General features: G+C 33.0%; 1 protein-coding gene across 3 annotated transcripts in view; it reads right to left on the minus strand.

Moving 5' to 3' along the window:
- Positions 1-3,503: 3,503 nt before the first annotated feature.
- PPM1A (protein phosphatase, Mg2+/Mn2+ dependent 1A) overlaps positions 3,504-27,449 on the minus strand; it is a 30,799-nt gene continuing 6,853 nt past the window's right edge. For 2 of the 3 annotated variants that reach the window (XR_008528635.1, XR_008528634.1), the window contains 6 exons: positions 13,831-14,684; positions 11,369-11,486; positions 7,090-7,198; positions 5,399-5,456; positions 5,226-5,321; positions 3,504-4,404 (listed from right to left, as the gene is read on the minus strand). Coding sequence is in view for 1 of the 3 variants with exons in the window: in XM_054567477.1 (XP_054423452.1) it covers positions 4,375-4,404; positions 5,399-5,456; positions 7,090-7,198; positions 11,369-11,486; positions 13,831-14,664 (1,149 nt within the window). In the remaining 2 variants the exon portion in view is untranslated. The remainder of the gene's footprint in view (positions 4,405-5,225; positions 5,322-5,398; positions 5,457-7,089; positions 7,199-11,368; positions 11,487-13,830; positions 14,685-27,449) is intronic. The other variant, XM_054567477.1, reaches the window with a different exon arrangement.

Below are 27,449 nucleotides of genomic sequence, written 5' to 3' on the forward strand. Positions count from 1 at the left end.
TCAGTAATAACTAACATTTGACTGACATATTATTCTGACCAACAAAACAATACAGTATTATACTCGTAACACTTAAAAAATGTATTCTTAAATATTTCAAGCATATTCTGATCTAATGTTTAATTTAAAAGAAATACAATCCCAAACTCATGGCACATTACTGAAAGAAATAAAGTAAAATTAGGCTTCTAAAACTACAAAGAAGTCTTCTTATGTGGTAACAAAACAAAACAAACAACCCCTCCCCTGCAAATAAGGAGAAGACTAGATGACTCAATTAAAAAATAGTCACCTCACCAGCAGGACCTGCAAGCAAGAAGTGTATGAAACTCTTTACAGTTCCTTCAAAGAAAAACCTCAAATGAGTAACATTTACACACAAATATTTACACAATATTTTCTAATACCAAACTCTAACACAATACTGTACAAATAGCAATCAAAACATTAAAAGGCTTAAACCTCTCAAACTTTATGTATTGAAATTATACACATCATGAAATTCAAAATTAAAACAGAAAAAAAACCTTAACTAATTTAACCATTTCTTTCAGAAATCACAAACTGAATTTCCATATGAATTTGTCCAGTAAAGATAGGCAGTGGAATTGTTTTAAAATATTAAAACACATAGTAATCGTTTAGCTAAAACTGGGTATTAGCACTGGCAGTATGTTTTCAAGAAAAGAAGACAGAGTGGTACTTAAAAGATAAATTTAGACACACACACACACACACACACACACACACACACACACACACACACTTTTTAAATGCCTTAAACTCAAAATACACCAGAATTTCGAGGGCTGTAGAATTCCAAGAAATTTACTACCTCTTTCTCTGACTTGCTTCTCTCAGCAGGAGGGTAAAGGCGATTTGTTAAATGCAATCAAGCATGCTGGATAAACTTGAGCTTCATCAGTACAACTTTATTCCTATGCTGAGCAAAATTTATGGGATTTTCGACTTTGTGGAGAAAATAAACAGATTTTCAAGTGAATGAAGGAAGTACAGATCAGTCTTTAGGGCAGAGATCTGCCCTGTTCAGGAAACTATCTGGCAGACAGTAGGTGGACATTAACTATTTTTTTTGATGAGTGATCCAGTTATATTAGTAACACATATTAGAGTATAAATTCTATTCAAATATAAACTCCTTGAGGGCAAGGACCTATTTATTCATTTCTTTATAGTCCAAGGTGCTTTGCCCAGAACAGTGTTTTGCAAATAACTACTCAATACATTTTGTGGAAAAGCAGGGTTATTAGCTGGATTAATATATGGTCAAATGGATGATCACTAAAAGTACTGCTATAACTCAGATTATTTGAATTACATAATTGATTTATTCTTTGATCCAAATTTCTTTAGTAAAAAAATTAAGTGGCTGAAGCAGTACACTAATTGCATAGTACTCTAGAAGCAAATTAATGCTTTATAATTAAAAATACGTTTGAAATAGATCTAAAGCTGAGTAAGAAAAATACCTCTTGGATTTTTAAAAGTTAATGCTAATACTGAGAAATGCTTCTCTTATCTGTAAAAGTATATTCCCTAAGAAAGTAGAAATTAAAGAGTTTACCTTGCTAAAACAATAAGAGATCAGTGAAACTGTTTAATGTTAGGATAACAAGAGTCTGCTATACAAAATGAATTTCCTATTAAAAGCAGCAAAGTGGGTCCATTCTATTAAAATATTTAAATGAAAGTACATTTTGAATAGTATGTTATCATCACACATGAACTTTTCCCCTCCAAAGAAAATAACATACAACACATCAAAAAATTTTGAAGCATTGCCCTGAGATGCTAATTAGCACACAAAAGGGGGTGGGAGGTCGAGAATTTAAGTGGTACAAAAATGAAGTGCACAACAGAGGTGCAAAAGTGCCTTTTAACAGTGTGGTTGATTCCCTACCACCACCATTGCCCCCAGGAATGAAGAACAAACACAGTCTGCTGTTATAATGTATACTTCCTTCCTGCATTTTTATAATGAAAAACTACATCTAATGTGGCAATGCTGACTCATATGGAAAAGATTTAGTCTTCTTAGATCACACTTATTATAGTCTTCTCTCACTTTCAAGCCTAATTTCAGTACTAATAATTTTAACAGAGGAATATTTTAACCTCTTTTCTATTTAAAGACTCTCAAATTAAAAAACTCTGTATATGCTGTTATTGTTTAAAATATAGCTTTCTATCATATATTTTACTTGTGATTTAAGATTTTGCATTTCAAAATCTAATTCAAGGTTTTGAAATTTCTAGAACTAAAACCTTAAATTACTTACTGAAAAAATTAAGAACCTGGCTTCTTGTAATAGGGATTTAGTTTTAAGTACCAGTATGTCTGGTAATCAATCTATACTAGAAGCATTACTATTTATTAAATGCACATTTAGACTTGCAAAGCCATAACTTAAGACATTATCATACTTCGCACTCTACCACAGATTTAGACATTAAGCATTTATTTGTAAGTTAAGTATGGAATTGGTTCTGTAATTCCAACTGTTACGAATTTCTAAGTATAAATAGTACTTGTTTTTCTTCATTCATGCTAGATTAAGATAAATTAAATACAATTAAGTTACATTTAATCACCTCACAAATAAGAGGGATAATGAAAAAATTTTGCTGGTATGTAACTACTTAAATCTGAGACATTTCACATTACTTTTTCCACTACTCCCCTAACTTTACATTAGTTTTAAGGCTATATATACAAATATGTATATTTCCAAGTTATGGAAAAAACAAATATAACAAAACTGATTATATTACCTTTTATACACAAAATTTTGATTTTGTATTCCAATGTTGTATTTTAATAGTTTTCTAGTGGGGAATCTGCCTACTGAATGATTAAATTACATGGTGATAAATACAATATTCAACCTAAAGATACAAAAATACAGAAGGGCACAGAACAGTAGTCTTTTCAATGTGACAGATTTTAAAATTACTTTCACATGCTTAATCAGAGCAATTTAAGCCTAAATTAAATTAGGTTATTTTTATATCTACAGTTCCTTAAATTTTGAAAGTTATTTTTAAAGGCCAACAGCTAAATATTATCAACATGCTGTACTTCAAATCACAAATACATCTTAACTTGGATTGTAAAGACATGGGCCAATTAAAAATCACAGGCAAACACACACTCACAAACATACACACACCTATCATAAGAGTGTTAAGATTGTCAAGCTCTGACAATTACTTTAATTAAACAGTAGGCAAACTTGAACTGATACATATCTTAATGAAAAATAAGCAGCCAGAAAGAAACCCATTTAAAAAATAGATTAAGGAACAACAGAGACTTAAATCTTTTAGTCTTGCTAATGGAAGGGAAACAGTTCCATCTCTGCCTTGAGTAACAGGATTTTCCAATTAAAAGAGACTAATATCTTTCCCAGTGAGAGACTTCTCATTTACAATGGCATGGTGTTTTAAAAGGGCAGGGTAAAGGAGGAATTACACATACATGATTTAATTTCTTGTTTGTTAAATCAAGCTTTATTGATAAAATGGAATTCAGAATATCTTACTAGGAACAGCAGCAGGCCCAGCCAATCATGATAGCAAAATGTGGCAGTCTCCTACTATATGTAGGAAGCTGCTGCTTATCAATTAATAATTAAATGTAAGGACTTGTAAAAGAGGTGCAAAGAATCAAGGCATTTTAGCCCCAAGACTGATATTTTGGTGAATATACTGTATAACCTGCAATACTCATGGCAACAAGTAGAGAACAACCTAAAAGACAGTTAAATGAAAGGACTAGCTTTATCAACAGTGCCAATCCCGCTGCCAAGAACATTAAGATAGTTTCCAATTAACTCTCTGGATGTTTGGCTTTGTAAGATTTTCGAATTTTTCTCCACAATCACGTGCACATTTGAGCGTCTAGCTGACATGGCTGCTGCTCTCCCTGTCCCAACCCCGAGTTCAAACACATGACTTGAAAGATCTATATATCTGTTGCGTCACACAACAAGCCAAACATTTCTTGCAACTTTGATAGTGATTTAAAGCGGTTCATAATTAAATATGAGCATTTTATACAAAGGACAATTACACTTTACAAAAAACAAAATCATACAACAAAAATTGCTGGAGTCTGATTTACAACATGAATTATGGTTTGAAATCACGTTTACGTAAGTCTCAAATTTACAAAAAAAAAAAAATTCAGTTCTGGGCTAGCTGTTGTACTGCTGAAGTTCTCTGGTGTAACCACTCTCACCCAAGTCATATGCCCTTCTTTAAGGTTGATGACGGATGTTTAAAAGGTTCAATGAAGATGAGCTGTACTCTCCTTTGGAGGTGAAGGTATATTCCATGGCTAGGTGAGCAGTTTTACCACATATCATCAGTTGATGTAGAGTCCTTTATAAAAGGAAACAAAGCAAAACAAGGAACAAAATTAAAGCTTAGAGATGCCAAAATAGATTACTTTCTGGATAATGCAGAAGAATAGGTTTTGTAAAGTGGACTTTCAGAATTCAAATGTTATTTAAAGTATATATGGAAGTATGTGTATGTGTATATATGAAATATCAATATTTAATCTTTCAAAAAAATTGTTAACCCTTTGTTTTGTTTTGGAAAATACTACTTGAAATAGTTCACCATGAGGTCAACCAAATGTATTTCTAAACCAATAAAACTACTAAAAATTTCATTTTGTCTTCAATAAAACCCAATTTATTTTATTAAAAGAATGCTTTTATAAACTTTTATTGCATAAGAAATTGAGAACTCAAGTAACGAGATTTCAAGGAGGCTTCATAATGCAATTATAAAAGATTTCAGAGCCTGTCCAAATGATTTGAAGTTACCACTTTTCTATGCAAACCATACTACAACAGAGCTGTAACAAAAAACTTGAGAATGGCATTCTAATATCTATTTCTATAAAACACAATTCTCCACTTTAATATTTAAATGAAGTATATACTTCAGGGTTCTTGGCAAAGGTATTTCTAACTATAAAAACTATTTAGTGGAGATGGGCTCTGTGAAGTTCTGTTGCAGCTACTGCTTACAAACTCAGAATAATTCAGGATTCTGAGTAATGATATTACTTCCAACTTCAAAAAAACGTTTAGTGGAGGCAAATCTTCTTTAGTTGATTGCTTGTAGAGGCTTAAAAAACCCACAATAATTCAAAGGGACTTTCTTCTTTTTTGAGAGAGGTGGCCACTCACCATGATTATGTCCTCAATCACTAGAACTGTGGTGCAGGCAGAGTTCAGAGCAATCAATCAGGGGTGTGTGTAAGAGAATGGGTGCAGTGAACAGCTCTGCAAAAACAGGTAGGAAGGATATGCATTTAGAGTGGAGGGGAAGGGAAAGCAGAGAGAACTAAAATGCTACTTACAGTGTCATCATTTTTGTAAGGATTCAGTCTATTGTAAACGGCTTCAATTACATTCCGCCTAAATTTTAAAAAATGCAGAAAGTTAATTCTTCAGAGCATAAAATTGTTTAATTACTCATAGCCAAGTGTTCATTAAAACGTCAAAGATAATCTTACACTTAGAAATTATTTTAGTTCTTTCTTACTGTTAATAAGTGAACTTCCTTGAAGATACCTGGGGCCCCAAGTTAAAATAGAGGTAAATTTACTCCTAAGAAGTAACATTCCACCGACCCAATTAATGCAAGACTAAAAGTCATGATTTAAAAAAAACAATCAGCCTATATGGTCCATTTCTATTTGAACTGGTTTAAGTGGTTTATGAGTCAGCAATGATGATGCAGGTTTTTATTTTTATCCTCACCCAAGGACATGCTTATTAATTTTACAGAGAGGGGAAGAGAGGGAGAGAAATATCAATGAGAGAGAGAAATATCAATTGGTTGCCTCTTGTATGTGCCCTGACCAGGGACTGAACCCACAACCCTTTGGCATGTGCCCTGACTGGAAATTGAACCCATGACCCTCTGGTCTACCAGACAATGCTCCAATCAACTGAGCCACACTAGCCAGGGTGAGTAATGATGATGAAGGTCTTAAGATATAATATGAATATATTCTGATTAAGAGCTGAATGTTGTAGTAAGATAATTTACATGTTTTACATTTAAGTTTGTGCTTTTTGTAATGCCCCTTAAAACAGCTTTATTAAAACTGAAATGTGAAATATAACATTTCCCTGACAAACCTAGGAATTAGTGTTAGAATAATGTTTTGTTAAAAAAAAAAATCTATAGTGGTATTTTTAAGTTATGGCCTCCCTACTTCCAAAATCGATTTGAAGTAATTTTATAGACAATCATTTCACATTTGGAAGGGAAGATTTCCAAAAAAATAAAAGCTTCAAAGAGCAAGCTTTATAATTACTATTTAGTGAAAGAATTAAAAAGAACACAGCAACACTTACAGAACACAGTGGAGAATAAAAAAATTAGTCAATATATCTTTGTAGATCAATTATATGGATATCTGAGGTAAAAATGTTTTAAGCCTTGTATTATAAAAGAGTTTCAAGTGTCCACTTTAGTTTATAAAGATGAAAGCTTAATATTTAACACTGATAAGTTGAGCTCTATGAAATAAAGTGCAAAGAGAAAAAGGCAAGAAATGCAAATATACCAAAACCCAACCTACCAGCAATCAGCAACTAAAACCACTGGGAAAAGTTAAATGTAAAAAAATGGTCCCAATGGAGAAGAAGGAATGGTCATCTCTGGGGTAAATTATCCAAGGCTTGACAAGGTCAAATTATAATAGTAGGAATAATAATGACACTTGGATTTTTGTAGTGCTATGTAATTTAATTTAAAAAATTCTCTCACTATATTATTTCATTTATGCTATATGAGGAAATCAATACCTCCACTAAGGACAGCCTTCAGTGTCCTTAATTAAAAACAGTAACATTCTGATACCTATTCTAAATAAGCACCATATATCATTAATACCAAAAAACAGTGAACCACAAATTAAATGTTCTGAATATACAGATAATTGCATCATTTTAAAAATTAGGTAAATATACAATCAACAAACACCTAAAATTTTCATGTACTGAGATAAATCATAAGAGTATGCAGAATGTAACTTACTTGCTTGCCAATTCACCCCCTGGTGGGAGGCTGGGGATGTTCTCACTTGCTAATGTGCGCATCACATGGACTAAGTCAGGGACGCCTTCCCCCTGCTTCTTTATGATTTCTGGGAATCAGAAGTACTTTTTTTGTAAGTGTTATCCAAATTTAATTAAAAAAAAAAAACTGAAACAAAGATAACTTAGGTTTTTAAAGATGGCATTTACCACATCTGAGATTTTCTAAACTGGTATAAAAAAAATCAAGTTGATCTTTGAAAATTTATGACAAAGAGATACACAAAATGACATAAAAGGTATTTTCCAGAATTAACTGCAGAGAATGAAAATAAACAAGACAAAAATGTGAAAATTAAATTTCATGTTAAAAATCAGTATTACATAATCAGAAATACATGTGTACAGGTGAGAATATTCTCCTTAAGATGCCAACTAGTTATTTCTGAGATCAACTCCTCTCTCTAGACTGGAAACATGTTTCTTGAACTTTGCCCTGAAAATACACTGCACAGATTTTTTTAAAAATAGACAATTTCAAGATTTGGAAAAAAGGTTACCTTTAAGAAAAGGGGAATTTACTGACTACATACTAATGCAAATTACTTTTACACAAAATTTTGTATTTGCAAAATGATACTTAAGTAGCACTGAAGATTAGGTTATGTATTCAAACACCATTCTCAGTTTAATTTTTTTGTCTAATGTATTTTAAAGCAATAAATAGATAAATAATACCTTTTCTTTAGTTGATTATTTGAACAAAGCATATAGAATGAAAAAAAGTGTAAATTTCATGACAAAATTTTTAAAAAGAAAAAACTGATAAATCATACAGCTGCATTTAAAATCATTAATTTCAAAACATTCAGTTATTAAATGGGTATAGTGATATGATCTGCAGTCTTACCATGCAGATGCATATTGTTATTCATACCATAGAACACCAACAATTATGTACAAGCAACTTAAAGAACTCTTCAACTATTCACTTGAAGTACAAGGAGTCTTCATTTGGAGTTTTAGCATATTTATTCTAAATGCAAGATCATGCCAAAGGTATCTGTGTAAGTTTTATGTTCAAGTTTTGTTTTTTTAATGTTTATACTAAAATATTTTCTTTGTCACCACTGGGGCAAGAATATTATCATTCTGGTTCTCAATTTGTAAATACCTTTGAAAATACCAATGTATATAAAGATCTTTCATCCTTTGATCAAATCTCAAAATGTTAATTCATCCTTAAAGCCACATATTAAAAGACAATACTACCCGTATTTCTTTAAATGGCTCAAACTATCCTTTTATAATTAAGGCCAAATTTTCCCACCTATTATATTTTGCCTTAAAAAAAAAACCAGTCTTAAATCTGAATAAAAAGCAAGGATCTCAGATTTGGTTTGCCAAGTTCCTTTATTGTGTAATCTTTAACATCTAGTATATTTATTCTACATGGTTCTAATGCTGGAAATCTGCTGTACAAAAATAAAAGAATTGGATGTTTACCTAAACTGCACAATTTCACAATCTAAAGCTGTGTTACACTTAACATACAGTCTCGCTAAGCCAATACAATTACTGGATAGATAACTAGACATAATAGAAATGAACATTGATGATAAATTCAATCAATGATAGTTTCAGGTCTAAAAAAACATTACTTTGAATTGCCTATAATTGGTGTATCTTACATCTCCTTTGTTAAAATGTAAATTAGGATGCTTTAATTGTGAAGAAAATTACAGTAAGACAAATTCTTAAAAAGAATTATGTAAGGCTTTAAAAACTATTACTATCTCCTATTCCACATGGGACAATACGTTTAAACTATCTGACCATTAATATATACTAGCCTTGCTTCTTTCTGTTTTTAAAAAATAAAAAGAAACGAATTTTAATAAATATTCCTTTAACTGTTCTTGGACTATACATTTTAATTAGAATTGTAAAAAGACTGTCTTTTATTGAAGAACATATATGTATAGATCTATGTTTCACATACCCATATATTAACACACTCTGCTCCTCCACACTTCCCTCCAACAAGTTTGAGGCATTCTAGCAGTTAGTTATCTCCAAAAATTAGCAACTTTAAAGCCTGGGCAGTCAGTAGCAAAGATTTTAAAAATATGTACATACAGGTATAATCTTAAATTGATTAGAAGGATCACTACCTTAGGCGGTATGGTTTAAATTATCAGCTGAATCTTTTCACCTGAGAGTGGAGTTTTAGAAGGACACAGATAGTAGGAGGAGAGCTGAAAAGCCTCTGTCTAGAGAATCCAAAAGTACTTAAAACAAATAAAATGAGGTTTAGTAAGTCACAGCAATTTAGTGAAGGTTGTATTTAAAAGAAAAAAAAGAGAGAAAAAGGTACTTGATGTCTGTTTTGGAAGATAAATGCAGTATTTTTTTACTTCTTAAGATTTAACTTTTATAATAGAAATAGTTACATTTTTTCTATGTTTTTAAATATAGTAGTGGTTTTAATTAATGCAATTATTTATTCTCTAGTTGCAGTCTCATCAAATTTACCTCAGTAAAGAATATGGTATTTAATTTACAACATAATCTCCAACTGACTGGTACAAGTGTAATCACACTACAACATATTAAAATATTTAGTATTAATGTAAACTCTTCAGGGGGCAGTTCTTGTTCAATAATAAGCAATATAAACTTAATAGTACACCATAAAATTATGTACCTAAACCAATTATTTGGAATTGCATCAAAAATTTGTGAGTGTACACTAAAAAGAAAAATAGCAATTTATTTCTAAAATTTGATCCCATTTCATAGTAAATTAAACTATAGTACTTATTTTTGTCCCTTTAAATCAATAAGAAAACATTTATGCCCAGGTTACTTTAAAGTGCCAATAAATTAAACATCAATTTATCCCAATACATATTCTTCTTATGCCTTCATACTTTCCCACTAACCATCAGTTTGAACCAATGTGATATGATTTGGTACCATTCTAAATATTTTATTTTACTGTATTATAAATAAATAACTTACATTGAAATGATTCACTTAAAATATAAAAATTCTAAGACCCTTGGCAATAGTGAGGAAACAAACTCATTGAATAGTATGTGCAATGAATGAAATACTAAACAGTACATACACAGAGTACTAAATATATCACTATGAAGTGGGAGACAACTATAAAAACATAATAGCACCTCTAGATAGTACTGCAAATCAAAACCAGTATGATTCTAATATCAGACTGATTATAACTGATATTAAACAGTAAAAGGGAAAAAACAAAATTAAAGTGTAGACTGATTTAAATAATGCAGGCACAGCAGGATATAATAGTGTTTCAGTCAATGCTTACATGCTATTAGAGGTCTTTAACGTGCAAATTAATGACATTAGAAACCCCAAATGCATTTTAACACTATTATAGGCATGCCAAGTTTTTCTCTTTAAAGAAACTGCCTAATTTACATGCTTATTGCATATATGCAGTAAACTGGAATTCTCTGGGGAGATTTAATATTTATACCAAATAGTATCTGCATTGAAGATCATTTAAATTTTTCACATATTTAAAGGCATTACACTTGAGAGTTACAAACATCTTTCTAATTGTCTCAAAGTAATTTGCAGAATTCTAACAAATATACTCCTAGAATTCCAAACTTATTTCATGACTTATTCAGCATTTACAAATCTGCCAGGTGGAGACCTAGTATGTCTTTCTAGTCAGTATATGTTGTCCAGGTGAGGCAGTTTATGACTTAGGCAAGAAAGCCTTAAAACAATTTAAAATAAAATTTTAAAAGCTGTGGCACATGATAGTTGTTAATAACCAGGCTGTGATCTTCAAGTTGTTTAAAAACAAAACTCCTAAATATCTTAAATTCATATACGCAGCTTTACAGAGAAAGATGGTAATCAAATTATCACCATCATAAATAATCTGTTTATAATTAAATAAACCACAAATCAGACTTTCCTGGCATAAAATTACTCATGCCAGTGAATTCATCCAGAATTTCAAAGCATACAAACACTTGAGCCTTTTTAAACATAAGTATCCTGAACAGAATGTACAGGGCCATAGTGGCTGTTATTTCTAATATAACTGTGATAAAAACATTACAAGCATCTAAACACCTACTACAGAAATGCCCTTTGTCACTTTTGTACACTAAACACTAGATGTCACAGGCATGAAAATATCTAAAAGCTAAAATGTTAAAGTCTGATTGTGTTGAGGTTTTTCTTTAATAAAGCTACTTATTTTTTGTTAAATGATCCACCTTCTACTCTGCTTTCCAGGTACTTGTCCAACTCTGCCTCCTTCTTCACTGCTTCTGGCGATACTTTGGGTGCATTTGGAAAACAGATCAATATCACACTCATGTTGTCTCGACTTCCCTGAGAAGAAAAAAGTTTGAGAAAATATTTTGGTTTGGTTTTCTTTTTGCTCTTGGAAGCCTTGAGAACATTTATAGCCATGCCAATTATAATTATATTTGTCTTAGTAAAAATACATATTGTTTTTAAGAGGGAAAAAATATATACATATGTGGAAGGGATACCCCTCCACATACATATAGTATATATAGTACATAATATAATCAACATTCTAAAAAAACAGAACAGAAACACTGCTGGTTAAATTCCACTGGAACAATCATTTCAAAATTCTATAAAACAAAAATATTTCTGAACATTTATGGTGGCCTACTTAACTTGAAGTGATACTTAAAGACAAATACACATATACAAACATTAATTTAATTCCACAAAATAAGAAATTTTAGTGGTATCCCTTAAACAGTATTTGACTTGTAGTTACATGAGACTAAACAAATTTACATTTAAAATAAATTATAATAATCTGTGGGGTTAATTAATTTGCTTAAGTAGACACAGGGAATTAGAAGTAAAACCACATACGTAAAGTTTATAAATCAGCTTTTAACTTCCATAATTTAAAAAATATTGACAACTTTTAGAAGGCATATTCATTTTTAAAGATATCTAGGTATTCAAAATGCTATAATTAATACTTGAATACAAGTTGGACTCCTCATACTCCTCTTCCTATTGGTAATTGGAGTTAACTTTTATATTTTAAATATTTAACCTCACTATATGGGAAAATCGACCTTATATCCTTAGTTTAAGCAAATACAAAGAATTTAATAAAAAACACCCTGGGGGAAAATTGTATAAAATGTGGCATAATAAAGTATTGAATAATTTTGAAAATAGAGTAGAATGCAGAAGAGAAAAAGTGGAATCTGAACCATAATCTACTAATATCTGAATCAGACAATTCTCTTAAGAAAACGTCTTTTAATGTAGCTAACAAATATTTAATACTCAAGTGCTACAGAATAAACCCATCAAATAGATGCTACTTTTATGCATATACTAAAAGAGACAAAGAACATATGCATCATTATTTGGTTTTCCCAAAATTCAGAAATTAACAGTGTACATTATTAAGTTGTGGCTCTATTATTCTATTGATTTTTTTAACTGAAGTGTTGAATGTTACATAAATTTGGTTTGGTTTGGATGTTACATAAAACTGGTTTCTAAGTACAATCAGATTTTAAGTAGAGTTGGCAATGTGCATACAAAACTACAAAGAATATTATGTTGACTTTCTATTTCTGCATGTTAAAAGAAAATCAAATATATAGCCTGAAAAGAGTTGTATATAATCAACATTTGCTTCAAACAATGAAAGAATTGTAGTCAATGAGCATTACTGACAAAAGAGAATACTAAACTTAAGACTTAGATTCTAGCCTTAGTGCTACCGAAGAAGTAAATTTTATAACCCTGTAGAAGTAATTTTTAACTTCTCTAGGATAGGGAGCAGCATGTTTCCATTATACACTATTTGCGAAACTAGGCACATCATATGTATACATTAGTTTATTAATTTAGTTCCTTAATAATCCTGAGTTAGATAATATTATCTCCATTCAATAGCTGAGAGAGGTTGAACAATTTGTTCAATATTCTAGAGTACAAAAGTAATAGTGGTAAGCCTTGATTCCAGGTCTGTATGACTCTTAAGTTACAGAGCCTTCTCTGGCTTCAGCTTCCTCTGGTAAAATAAAGGTGCTGAGCTGGCTCATCTCTATTCGCAATCCTAGTTGATTACCCTAACAATCCCCTGAGACAGGGTATTAATATTTCTTATTTTTTCCCCCCAAATAACAGCTTACTTGAAGTCATACAGTCTCATCCGAAGTTATTCTGACTCCAAGTCCCAGACTATTTCTACTATATCACACCAACTGATCACTAACTTCTCTTTGTTGGTGCTACAGATTCATTAGACCATAGTCTCAAAGTACTAAATGTACTGAGATATCACATGGTAAAAATAAAATACTAAAATTCTAAAATATCTTTTATTTACAAATACTGAGGCTTAACCTCTCATCATCCTTTTTAAAAAACACTGTACTTTTATATAATAATCTTTTTACCTTTGGCAATCTTCCACAATATTAAATACCTCAAGTAGTCATATTTACTAAAAGACTAAACATTCACATTATAACTCTTGCATATTTGGTAACTGGGTAATTTATAAAACATATTCCTACAGTTTCGTAACAGGTGAAGAGTGTGTGCAATTATGCCAAAATCTTATTTCTGAGAACTACCAGGTTCTAAGATGATTAAATACTAGAGTAGTAATTAAGATGGCATAAAATAATTTTATCTTTAGAAGAAAAAGTCTAGCTACCTTATACAAACAGGTGTCAACTACTTCATTGCAAACTTTCTCAAGGTCATCAGTGACTTCAAGTCTGGATCTTACAAAATCACAGAGCTCTTCGTTTCCCATCACATCCCAAATACCATCACATGCAAGGATAATGAACTGATCATCTTCTTCAGATCTTTCAATATCATGGACTTCAGGCTCTGGTGAGACAAGCTGCTCTGTAGGACCTTTTCCATGGACACATTTGTAATCAAAGTCCCCAAGGGCCCTCGATACAGCCAGAGAGCCATTCACACGCTGAATCATTACAGAACCACCTGCATTCTGAATTCGTTCTTTTTCCAGCGGATTACTTGGTTTGTGATCTTGTGTAAAGAAGTGAACTTTCCTGTTCCTACAAAGTAAACCTCTTGAGTCTCCACAGTTAATGAAGTAAGTATGTTGAGGAGAAATTAAGACACCCACAGCTGTTGACCCACTTCTATCTGCACCATGTTTCTTCTCTGACATAACTCTCATGTGTTCATCAATTTCCAGAAAACCTGTTCTGATTCCATTCTTTACATTTTCCACAGAAGGTGCTCCTGCAGACCCTTTAAAATCCTGGTTATTGGTGATGTGATCTAACAAATGCTCACAGCAGTATTTGGCAACCTGAGAACCAGCATGCCCATCATATACAGCAAAGAATGACCATGTTTCAAGTCCACTTGGCAAACCAATCACAGCTGTATGTGCATCCTCCATTTCAACTCGCCAGCCTTGCATGCTGCTTAGCCCATATCGCAACCCATTTCCCTGCCCCTGGGCATTATGTTTTTCCATCTTTGGCTTGTCTAAAAATGCTCCCATTATGTCTTGATCCTTTAGGTCTGCAAAAGAAGAGAAACAACTGAGTAAATAACTATTTTATAAACAAAACACATAGCCAATAACATTTTTAAGAGTGAAGGAAATACAAAGAAAGCTTTCAATAAGAATTTACAACTCTTGTGATAAGCAGGCACTCACTGTATTGCTGATTTGTAACCTGGAGATAAAAAAAAGGGAAAAGTGGAGAAAGACTAATCAGGAGCAGCTAGGAATGGACAACAGGCAGAAAGAACTAAAGCATCAGGATAAAAATGGCAGATCTGACACTCTTCAAGGCATAACCATTTAAGGCAAAATGACAACTTGGCAGCGGTCATCAACTTACATAAACTAGGCCATGCGTTTAAGGATGCACTGAACATGTGACTCTTTTAGGGAATCTCAGAAATAAGTTGTATGTATATATACCAAGAAAAGCAAAGTGAATTCACAGGACATACCAAAAGCCTACTAATTCCAAAGTCTTAGTGGAACATTACAACTTTCTAAAGTTTGATTCCAAATTACCTACTCCATCAACCCTCCGAAAAAGTAAAAAGGGATCTACTCACAAAGGGCCAAATCTGCACACTCTTTCATTTAATTCTTTGTTCATATTAGTCTCCATATCTGGAGTCACTTGCCTTTCCTCTCTACTTATAAAAAAGCAAACCCGCACTGACCAGTGTGGCTCAGTTGGTTGGGCATCCTTCTGCGAAGTGAAGGTCACTGGACAGATTCCCAGTCAGGCCACACACCTGGGTTGTGGGCCTGGTTCCTGGCTGGGACATGTTCAAGAGGCAACCAATTGATCTTTTTCTCACACATCAATGTTTCTCTCCTTTTTTCTTCCCCTCCCCTTCCTCTAAAAATAAATAAAGTCTTTTTAAAAAAGCATACCCATCCTTTAAAATCTAGCTCAAATTTTACCTTTTTCATAAGTTTTCAGTCTTTGATACAGGCAGTAAGATATTAAATTACCCTAGGTGGTCCAGCTTCAATTTTCAAGTTATAAAGCAATTACACGTACGAAGTCTGTCCAGAAGGTATCCAGCCATGTGACATTTTCTTTTTCAAGATACAAAATACAAGAAACACTGCACAAAGAACAATGACAGCTCAGTCCCCTTCAAAGTAGGCACCTTGAGACATCACACAGTTCTCTCAATCGCCATCAACTGCTCCATTGTATTTCCAGAATCTCATTGATGGTCTGAAATCTCTTCCCTTTCCAAAAGTGATTTTAGTTTTGGAAAACCACAAGTCTCAGGGAGCCAAATCTGGGCTGTAGGAGGGCTGAGTCACCTGGGTGGTTTGATGTTTCGCTGAAGAACTCTGCACAAGATATGATGCATGAGCGGGCATGTTGTCATGATGAAGCTGCCCATCACCAGTTGCCCATAGCTGTGGCCTTCTGAATCATCCAAAAAAGGAATGTTCAAGCTTAATGCAAAATTTGATGCAGATTTGTTGCTCTACTCACTTATTTTTAATGCAATGGCCACATACTACACATGCTCACTCAAGGGCATCTACTGCCCCCACTGACTAGTACAGTGACATTGTCACTATTCAAGCATGTGCAGTCCAGTCCACTCTCCTTGGCTGCTAGGTTACAGTGATGTCACGCAAACTGCTCTCATTTTATTAACAATGGCTGGACTTTTTCTGGACAGACCTTGTACTTATAACAAAGCTTCTCTATAACAAAGTTAATCTACTGTAATCTACTGGTATTCTTTTACTCTAGTGGTAACAATATGTATCATTATCACTGCACTCTATGACCATTAGGTAAAAACTATAAAAGAGATAAAAGGGTCTATGGTCAGCCCTGTGGATAACACTAAAAGCTTAGCTAATCTAATCCTTTCCAGTAATTAAAAGCTGAAACCCCTGGTCTGAAATGGGTCCACGCAAGGCAGGGAGACAGTTGGTCATGATTTAGGTTGGCCTTTACTTGATGCCTAGGAATGGAGAGACTCAGGGTCCAAGTCATTAAATGGGTCATAACTGAATAGAAACCAATCTGGAAAAAAAATAGAATGATACTGATAGAGGTGAAGGGGAGATAGGAAGTCAGGGGTAGGGGACAGGAAAAAGTACCTAAGTCAGGATACAGTTATGAGACCAGGGGGCTGATGATGCTGGTGATGCTAAACTCTGAGGAGCCAGGAGAAAAAGGGGAAGAAACCCCTAAGGAATGAAATAGTTTACAAACAACCTCTCCGTGTTCTTTTTCCTACTATGATCAAACTAATACACAGGCAGAGAAGTCTGGCTGATTGGAGCAATAAAATAATCTCCTACATACTCCTGTACCCCTACTGTAATTCCACTGATGAAAGGTAAATAATGACAACTAGCCATCATTCATTCCTTATGTTGGTATTCATCAGATTACCATTCTGACACCAAGTTGATAAACATTATGGCAAGGGTGTTTTGACTGTACAAAGATTAATATGAAGACACCTTAATGGCAGACAATGTTTAAGAATTCTAAAAACAGCTCTCAGTGGTTTGTAAGCATTATTTCACTCATGCTCCTTAACAACCCTATACTCAATATTGCAGATGTCATAGAATATAGGGCTTTGGGGCAGGCAAAATATACCAAACAAAATAACCAAAAATAAATCAAGGGTTACAATTTTAATTTCAAACAAAGAAAGCATAAGAAGTAAAACAACAGCCCTGGCTGGTGGCTCAGTGGACTGAGTGCCAGCCTGCAAAGCAAAGGGTTGCTGGTTTGATTCCCAGTCAGGGCACATGCCTGGGTTGCAGGCCAGGTTCCCAGTTGGGAGCATGTGAGAGGCAACCACACGTTGATGTTTCTCTCCCTCTCTTTCTCCCTTCCTTCCCCGCTCTCTAAAAATAAATAAATAAAATCTTAAAAAATAAGAAATAAAACAATAAACAGGATGAATGTCTTTAAAAATTGATTAGGGTGTAGTCTAAATTATAATTTCACTTATGAATTTTATGTGCTAAATATTTATGCCAGATAACTCAAAGCAAACCTATTAAAAATACTATATGCTGAAATCAAGATATATTCTGTTCAAACATGCTTAAAACATTAACTACAAATCAAGTGTTTATTGGACTTTATATTGGAAAACAAAAGTTTTAGAGTTTCCTAACACACTCCCACCCACCCTGCCCTGGGGACCCAAAAAACCCCCAGAAAACAAATGATACAGACCATATTATCTGACTTTAATACAATAACAGTTGATATTGGTAACAATAAAAAAAGTTCACAAACACCTGAGAACTGCTTTAAAAGCAATGCTTCTAATCAACTATATAATGAGTTTCTATATTTTTACAATTACAGAATATTTAAAAACAGTAATAATGAGAAAAATCTCTTATCAAATTCAAATCGAATCTTTTTCAGGAAAATTCACACTCTCTTAGCAAAAAGTGAAAATCAGTTTATTAAATATTCAATTCAAGAAGTAAAGAGTACAACCACATATACACACACAAAACCTAAGGAAAGCTGAAGGAGTGTATTAAGGTAAAGACCTTAAGCAATATGAGAGAAAAATAGTCAAAACAGGTAAACCAAGAGTTAGCCTAATTGAGAAAAGCTATTATTAAAATTAGAAACCCAAAAGGCTATAGTTATGTCACAGATAGAAGGGCGTTTTGTTTTGTTTTATAAAACACACTGCGTTACAAGTCTTCTTTAAAAAATTTAAAATATAAAGGACACTGACAACGTTCTTGGAAACAAATTACCAAATTTTTTTTCAAGAACTAACAGTATATAAAGACCTGTACCTCTGGGACAAAATGAGAAAGTTATTAAACAATTGTCCCTCAAAAAAGCTCCAAGGCTCATAAAAAACAAAAAACAAAATGACTTAAGAACCATTCCAGGTTAAAGAAGACTGAAGAGATGTTACAACAAAGCGTAATGTGTGACTGTGCACTGGTTTATATACATTTGTGTGTAAAGAGAATATGCATGTGCATACACAGAGAGGGGGAAAAAGTTTATATATGCTAACAACAGCCGGTCATTTAGGTAAATATGGAAGTTCCTTGTACTTTTTCTTCCCCCAAATTTACTGTAAATTTTAATTGCTTTCAAAATGAAGTCATTAACAATATGACTGGGTAAGACAATTTCATAACCAAGATCTTTCAAGCCATAAAAGAACATATAACTCCCAAATTATCTAAATTACCTAAAGAACAGAGAAAAAAAAAACCTCCCCACTTCTTTTCAGAAACATACGAACATCCTGATAAAAAAATTGACAAAGATAGTACTAAAAAACTTATAAACACACTCGTTAATACAGATGCAACAAAGCCCTAAATAAAACATGACCATTTATTACAAATCACCAAGTAGGGTTCATTTTAGGAATTTAACTGTGAGCCAACATTCAGCAACTTATTAATATGTCATCTTTTAAAAAGTTCAAAGGAGAAAAACCTTATAATCATCTCTTCATATGCTAAGAGGTATCTGATAAAATTCATCCTGTAATATGATAACACATATTTCAAGCCAAATAGGAAGCACAGTGATTAGAACAATTTCAATAAAACAAGAATACCTACCCTTATCCTTATTATTTTGCAATATTTAGAAATAGTGATCAATGCAGTAAGTCAAGATTTTTTTAAAAGAGGCATAAAATTATGAGGTTAGATCAACTGTTATTTGCAGATAATGACTAAATGATGGCAAACTTGAAATCTAAAACATTATTGGGGAAGAATGTTCAATAAGGTTACCTGGCTATAGAAATAAGAATAACAATCACTTACAAACAAAAGTATATTTAATTAAAAAATTAACAAGAAATACTCACTACCTCTAAGAAGAGAGCTTCAGGCCCTGGTCAGGTAGCCCAAATGGTTAGAGTGTCATTCCAAAAGACCAAGCTTGAAGGTTCAATCCCCAGACAGGGCACACACAAGAATCAACCAGATGAATGCATAAACAAGTGGAACAACAAATTGACGTTTCTCTCCTCCCAAACCAAAATCAATAAAAAACTTTTTAGACAGAAAGCCTCCTGATAAAAGACACAGGAAGAGTCAGTATTGTAAAGATGTTTATCCTAACTTCATTAACCAATAAATTCAATATAATCACAACTAGGTCTTTTTGTCCCCAGACTTTGACTCCAAAATTCATATGAAAGAATTTTTGAGAATAGCCAAAAAGAGTTTAAAAAAACATGAGAATTTGCCATGCCTAATATTAAAGCAATTCAAATTATGGTATTTGACTTGATCAGTGATAACTAAGAATCCAGAAAGAGAGTTGGAGAACAAAAATTCAATAAATGATGTTACAACAGCCAGCCTATTATTTCACTCGTGCCATACCATGGAAGGTAGCTGAATCCCTATTGTACATCTTAAAATAAATAGCAGAAGATTATAATATCAGCAAAATAAGTGTACCTGAATTCTATATAGTAAACCTTAATCTCATTTAACATATTCTCTTCTGGTATTTCATTTTTTCCCTAAATATACTTAAGACATAGCACTTTTAAATTCTCACATCTTACTTTAGTAAAAGGTAGAAATTTCTTGTAAATCCATTAGTTTGCAGTTCATGGCATCAGTCTCTACATTTCTCCAATCTTGGTCAGGACTATATATTTACAGGTTTTTCTGGTTAAATATTCTTTTAATAAAGCTCAATCCTAGATTACTCAGTTAAGTCAACAATTATTCTCAAGCCTCTCCTTCTGCAATATAACTAATCTATCAAATAGTTATGAACATTTATAGTTGATCCTGGAACTACGCAGGAGTTGGCGTCGCGACCCATGGACCTGAACTAAGGTCGGGGATTCGCTGAGGGAAGTGGGATACCGCACAGAGTGGGGCTAAGGGGAAAAACTTCAAACAACTGTAATAGCATAATCCATAAAATATACTTAAAAAGCCCCCCCATAAAAGAATATCAGAGAAAATACATTTACAGTATTTACTGAAAAAAATCCATATATAAATGGACCCATGCACTTCAAACCCATGTTGTTCAAGGGTCAAATGTATAAGGTAGGCAAAAGAAGGTTTACAGTTGTGAGTACATGAAACACGGTTTATCCTTGTACTATTATTTATTATTTTATCATTTTCCATAAACACAACTGTAAATCTACTTTTGCCCCCCCCCCATATATAGAGTTCTTATGTAAAGAAAGGAATACTTGCTATTGAAACAAAATATATACACAGATATTTGGTTAACTTGGTTTCCAATACTAAAAACATTAATTTAAATCAGATATTATATTTTACCTGTTAAATAACAATTCTCAGTCGGTCTAAAAAAGAAAGGTAGCCTATTGTTCTGTTAAAAACAATAACCTATCTGTATCACTAGCTTCTTAAAAAAGTTATATACAAAATATTGTAGGCAATGTTTCTGATCAAGGAACTGAATACAGGGTTTGAAATTTATCTAAGTGGTCAAGTACAGGTACCAACAGTTCTTATTAGTTTGTACTCCTCTTTTCCCAAATTTCCAGTTTGCTTATTATAGGGCTTTACTTACTTTAAAGCTAAATGTGGGATTCTGGCTCTCTTGATGCCCTTTAACTGACTGTCTCTAAAACCTTACTAACAATTCTAATCCAACCAGAAGGCCCTTGATTTATCAAACTGAACAAAATTTTCTTTGGTAGTGGCAACTTCCCAATTAGCAGTCATACTCTGGCTAATTCTAGACCTCTGAAGCAACCCACTGAAAATGGGGGCACCCAGAAGAGGATCTCCCCCCATTAGGAATTTCCAAGGGGACATTGCCTATATCCCCTGTGGGACTTCTTTGGAGAATAATTGCAAGGTGAAATAGGTTCCCCACTCTACGCTGGTTCAAACCTAAAGATCTTTAAAAAACCCAAAAGACAATTCATGACTATAGTTCAGCTTATAAATGCCTACACAAAGTTCTGGAAAGAAAAAAGGTCAAGGTAACTAATCCTTATCAGAAAATGAAATTATCTGTGTTTCACTGACACAATACTAAGACTCAAAACTCAGAACTGAAAATTTAAGGAATTTCATCTATCTTCTTATGTTCTATTACATTATAACATCTTTTTCCTTCTGTCTTCCCTCTAGGTTATATTCTCTCCTAAGTAGCAGCCAAGTTTTATTCTCCCCACAAATTCAATCTTCCTGCAAATTTTATACCATTGCCATTCTTGCTCTTACCACCATGTCCCTCCCCAGCCTGAAAGTCTCTTCTATTTTCCCTCTCTTGCTTTTAATTCTTCTTCATTCTTGGGTGTAGGGGAATGAGAAGGCAGAGTTCAGGCAAGCCAGCTACAAAGGGAAATATTTCAACGAACTCATGCAAATCTGAGTTTGAGAGGTAGAAGAGAAATGGCTGCTACAGCAACACTTTAGGGAAAGCTGGGGGGATACTGAGTACAGATCACAGTGAAAGACACTACTAGAGGTGAGGATGAAAAGTACGTATTTGCTGAAGTTGTAATACTAGTGGAAAGCCTGAATATTGGTTTAAATTTGGATACAGTTTTCCAATTATTGAATAATTTTTCCCAGTCAGAGGAGAAAACAGCCATTATTTAAGCTATAAAAGGAGGCTACATTATTTATAGCAGGCTGTCTCATGAGATATACAAGATTTTGATTAAGGCTAGAAATCACTGATCAAAGTTACCTGGATTCTGCCTATAGGAGTACCCAAAAGACAAAAGCCTATAGAGATGGAAAGTAGATGAGTGGTTGACAAGGACTGGGGGAGAAGAAAATAAGAGAGTGACCGCTAATGAGTATAAGATTTCTTTTGCGGGTGATGAAAATGTTCTGAAATTAAATTGCAGTAATGGTTGCAAAATTCTGTGACTACACTAAAACTACTGAGCTATAAATTTTAAATGGGTAAATTTTATGCTATGTGAGTTATGTCTCAATGATGCCATTTAAAAAGATTACTACAGTTTTATATGGTTTGCTACAGTTTTTTTACATAGGTTTAAAAGGATGGCTATAGATATATGTAGTAATATGGAAAATACTATAGTAAAATGTTTTTAAATATTAAAAAAGAGTTACCTAAAAACTTCTCAGCTGCCCAGTATTTCTTCAGCTTATAGCTTCAACTAAGTATTTATTTCACTCTTTCAACTTAGTATTTACTTAACCTCCTCTAACGAACCAACTTTCATCCAAATGAATTCTAATGCAAGACTGATATTGAGTTTAGCAACACCCTAATGTAAATGCCCTAAAACCTTAAAAATGAAATTTCAAAAAGCAAACCAAAATCGACTGATTGAACCAGCCAAACTGAGTCATATAAAACTCTTCTAAATAGTACTTCCATAAAGCATGACAGGTTATTTTTTTCTACCAAATATTATTCAAAAATAGTTAGTCTTTGCTGAATTAGGTAAAAACTTGTAAGTGCCCAAACCACAGTTTTTACAGATATTAGCAGCAGTTTCAATTACACAAAATGTGTGACAGAGCTGCAACTTTTGATGTTTCCTTCACGTTTCATGATTTTTAATGTATCACCATCTTCTAGACATGTGCTGTGATCTGAATTATATATTCCATAAGGTAGTCTTCTTAAATTTCTACACAGATATGGACTGCACATTTTTTTTGAAGCTTCAGAAGTACTTAATTGCGTCTGACAAATATCTAAGCTAAATTTAGTGACTATAAAAATTAAGTACTGACCTATTTTCACTAACAATTATAGTACAAGCAAATCACTGAAAAGATTTAGAGGGTAGAGAGCTATTTAGTTTGTAAAGTTTTCAACAATGTTTTGGTATTCACAATCTCAATTTGTCTCATCTGTTAACTATTTCAAATTTCTCAGTTTTAGATAACTTGCGTACAAACTGAGAAGTAGATTCAATTCTCAGATTGCTTTTTTTTTTTTTAGGAAAAAAGTTTTATTTATTTACTTTTAAGAGAGGAAGCGAAGGCAAAAGAGAGGAAGAGAAACATCAGTGTATGAGAGACAGAGACACATACACATATACAGACATCATCGGTTGCCTCTCACATGCCCCCAACCCAGGACCTGGCCCACAATCCAGGCATGTGCCCCTAAATGGGATTCAAACTGGAGATCTTTCGGTTCCTAGGCCAGGGCTCAATCTACTGGGCCACACCAGCCAAGGGTTCAGTTTGCTACTTTTTAACATGTGAGGCTTTAGACTCAGACTAACCCAGAAAACAATAACTGACTTCCCCAGTCAATTCATCTTTTTCTTTTGCTTAAAAACAAAACCCCTCACACAGAGCCCTTAGAAGTGTTTGCTGATAACCTTGTATAATCAAGTTGAAAGGAAAAACATTAAATATTTAAGATAGTAAAAGGTCATTCACTCACAAAATACATGGAGATTCTAAATATTTGACACATACGAAATGTCCCCACTAGAAAAAGGATAAAAAAATATTTGCTTCTAAGAGACAGACTTTGTCCATATAAGCTAACATTCTTAAAACAGAATCATTCGCTGAGTCCATCTTTGAGAGGCTTTGTATGTACGGAAAAGGGTGCCGAGAAAGTAACAGAAAGGATTTTTTTTTTTTTAGAGTGACTATTTCATCTTTCTACTAGCTTTAAAAAATTACACACGCACACAGCCCTGGTCTGGTGGTTCAGCTGGTTGGAGTGTCGTCCTAAGCACCAAAAGGCTGTGGGTTCCACCCTCAGTGGGGCACATGCAGGAGGCAACTGATCAGTTTCTCTTTCATTTCTCTCTCTCAAATCAATAAACATATCCTTGGATGAGGATTAAAAAAAAAAATACACACAGACACAAACTACCTTCTATACTTGATTAGCCACACCTCAAATGACATGGTTCAAAATGAATTTCTCCCTACCTCTTTCTCCTACCCAGTTTCCTGTTTCAGGAAATACATCTACCATTAGCCATGACCTCACAGAATCCTGTGAATGAATTATCTCTCATTTTAGATTTTAAGATCCATGAGGGAAGGAATCAGGCCTTTTTATTCATAGTAATTATCACATGATGGAACTTGATTAATATGTAAAACAAATGAATAACAGCCATCATTGCAACTTCTCCCTTGTCTACAGTTAGGAATTCTTTTCCACCCAGGTACTCCCATAGAGGTTGACCTGCAAACTAACTGTATCCTGCCATTTCCACTTTGTTATTTTGTAGACTACAGATCACACTAGATAGCTCCGGAAGTCGTTGAAGTACTTGCTTAGAGTATCAGGAAGCATTTATACAGATCGAGAAAATTAAGACAACAGACGTGTGGTAAAACAGGATTAAGCTGTCAATTCTAAGATTGGCCTCTTGACGTTCAAAACAGTGTTACAGACTCTGAGCAAGGATACTATTCTACCACTTTAAAAAAAGTGAAAACTTTATTTACTGCCTATTTACATTCTGAAGCATGATGACATACTTCAAAGATGTTTTTCTTAACCTAGCTAAGTTTTATTGTTCTGTTTACAAAAAAAAACAAACAAAACACCGCAAAATAATACACAGCTTCTCCTTGCTTATCATTAATATTTTCATTTCTTAATTTTGTAACAAAAGTAAGCAAGCTTCATCTCCTATAGACGGAATACCAAATTTAATGCAATTTTTACCACTCACTCTAAAGAATAAAGGAACAATGCTATGAAGCCAAGATATTCATTCAAACTTGGCAATGAATTAAAATTCTAATTCTTTGAAATAGCATGACAGTTCTTGACCATATTCTTTAAATAAAAATTAAACCACGTATAGCATGACTCAGAATAAAACAAAATCTACATCCCTACCTGAGACAGTCATATCACTGATGAATACACAGCACCAGCTTAAATTTGAACTGGATTTTACATGACCTATGCTCTTTCATAGTCTGATATATTTCTGGCTCACATTCAATTTTGTCATGTGATCATCAGAAAATGAGCAGGGAGACTAAGATTAAACAATCATATATTGAGCACCTATTTAAAACAAATAAAACTTGGTCCCTGCTTTCAAGGAATTTATTTTTCATAAATCTTAATATAACATGTTCCATTTATAGTATAATCTCTATCATAAGACCAATTAGGTAGCTTACATTTAAGACTATCTTCTTAAACTCACTGAACATTTCATTTGAATAAAGGACTTAATGAAACCATTTATGTCAGTGGGTTGCAAAGTAATGAACATGAATAAAATAAGCCATAAAACAAAATTGTGTATGGCTTGTGGGACTAGTTGCATTATTGCTGTATTTTATATTTTTTTAATATTAAAAATGTAATAATTCTTGTTGAAAAATTCTAAAGGGAGCTGACATAACATGCAATACTGTACTTTTCAAATTTAGCATACACTTCCACCTCAGAGCTCAACTCAATCACAAGATTCACTTTTTGGGTAAAATGGAACTATAGTCATATCCTTCCTACACTAACATTTTCTAATCCATCACAATTGCCAACAGATTTTCTTTTAGCAGTAGCAATAAAACTGCAGTGACTCTCATACATAATTACTTTGCTCAGTCCAATGACATGTGTTAACTTCTGTCTCAATTTCCTCATCTATTAACATACAGGTAATAATAGTATATATCCCATATAGATATGAATATTTAATCAGATGGTACTTGAAAATTTCTATAATAATGCCTGGCATTTAAGTGCTCAGTAATGTTATCTATTATGGTTACTAGCTAATGTCAAGGCTAGAAAAACATGAAGAGGCACACATACACAAAAATCAAATTTGATTATGGTTTCCTTAGTATCATACTCCAATAAATGAATCTAAGCATCCACAAACTGCCTATATAAAGTTATTCATTTAGAAATTAAATAAAGAAAATTTTATATGTATTTTCTAGGTACCGGAAATAGGTTAACAGTTTTGGTAAGTTTTAAAATTTAGCATAGTTTTAATGAACAGACTATTCATACGTCAGACATTCATTTGGTTCACATTAAGTCAGTTGATAGTTGCAAATACAATGTCTAATTACTGTGATTCCACAATTCCTCCGTTTAAAAGGATGTATAGTTCATAATATTTGCAAATGTTAACTCTGGAAAGAGACGCATGATTATGAATGTCCTGTTAGGCTTCAAAGCCCAAATACAGGAAATTAAAATGAAACCTTTAGATCCAGACTCAATCAACCTAATTTTCTATACCAACATAAACTCTGTCACATTTCAGATTTGTATAATCTTCACTCTTAAATACCCAGGTTCAGCCAAAATAATAAATAAATAATAAAATAAATATAATAAATATATTTGCTCCCAGAAAGCTCTTAACTTCTTTCACCACTTCTTACAGCAATCACTACCACTTAGGTAGATTTTGCTTAATACTAACAAAGTATATGAATGCCTACTAAACACAAGGCACTGTGATAGGCTTTGGGTATAATAAAAAGTTATTATATTTTGCCCTTCAGAATTTTATAATTAAATTGAATACAAAATTAGAATTAAAACACAAATACCTAACTGTAAATTATGATTAAAGCCATACATAAAATACAGTAGCTACTGCTAGGAAGTAGAGAAAAGGAGAGGAAATACTCTGATGATCAGGAAAGATTTTGTAGAAGAGGAAATATTAGAATTGAGCTTTGATAAAGGAGAAAACAAAAGGTGAAGAAGGAAGGGCAAGAATTCCAAGCTACTAATTAGCACAGACAAGAATACACGGAAAGAAAAGTACATGGTGTGTTCCATGGATGGCAAGTGTATCAGTTTGGTTGAGACAGACCAGTCCTGAGGTCCGATC

Source organism: Pteronotus mesoamericanus, unplaced genomic scaffold (genome assembly GCF_021234165.1).
Source record: "Pteronotus mesoamericanus isolate MK-2021 breed Mesoamerican mustached bat unplaced genomic scaffold, CSHL_Meso_final contig_182, whole genome shotgun sequence".
NCBI classification, from domain to species: Eukaryota; Metazoa; Chordata; class Mammalia; order Chiroptera; family Mormoopidae; genus Pteronotus; species Pteronotus mesoamericanus.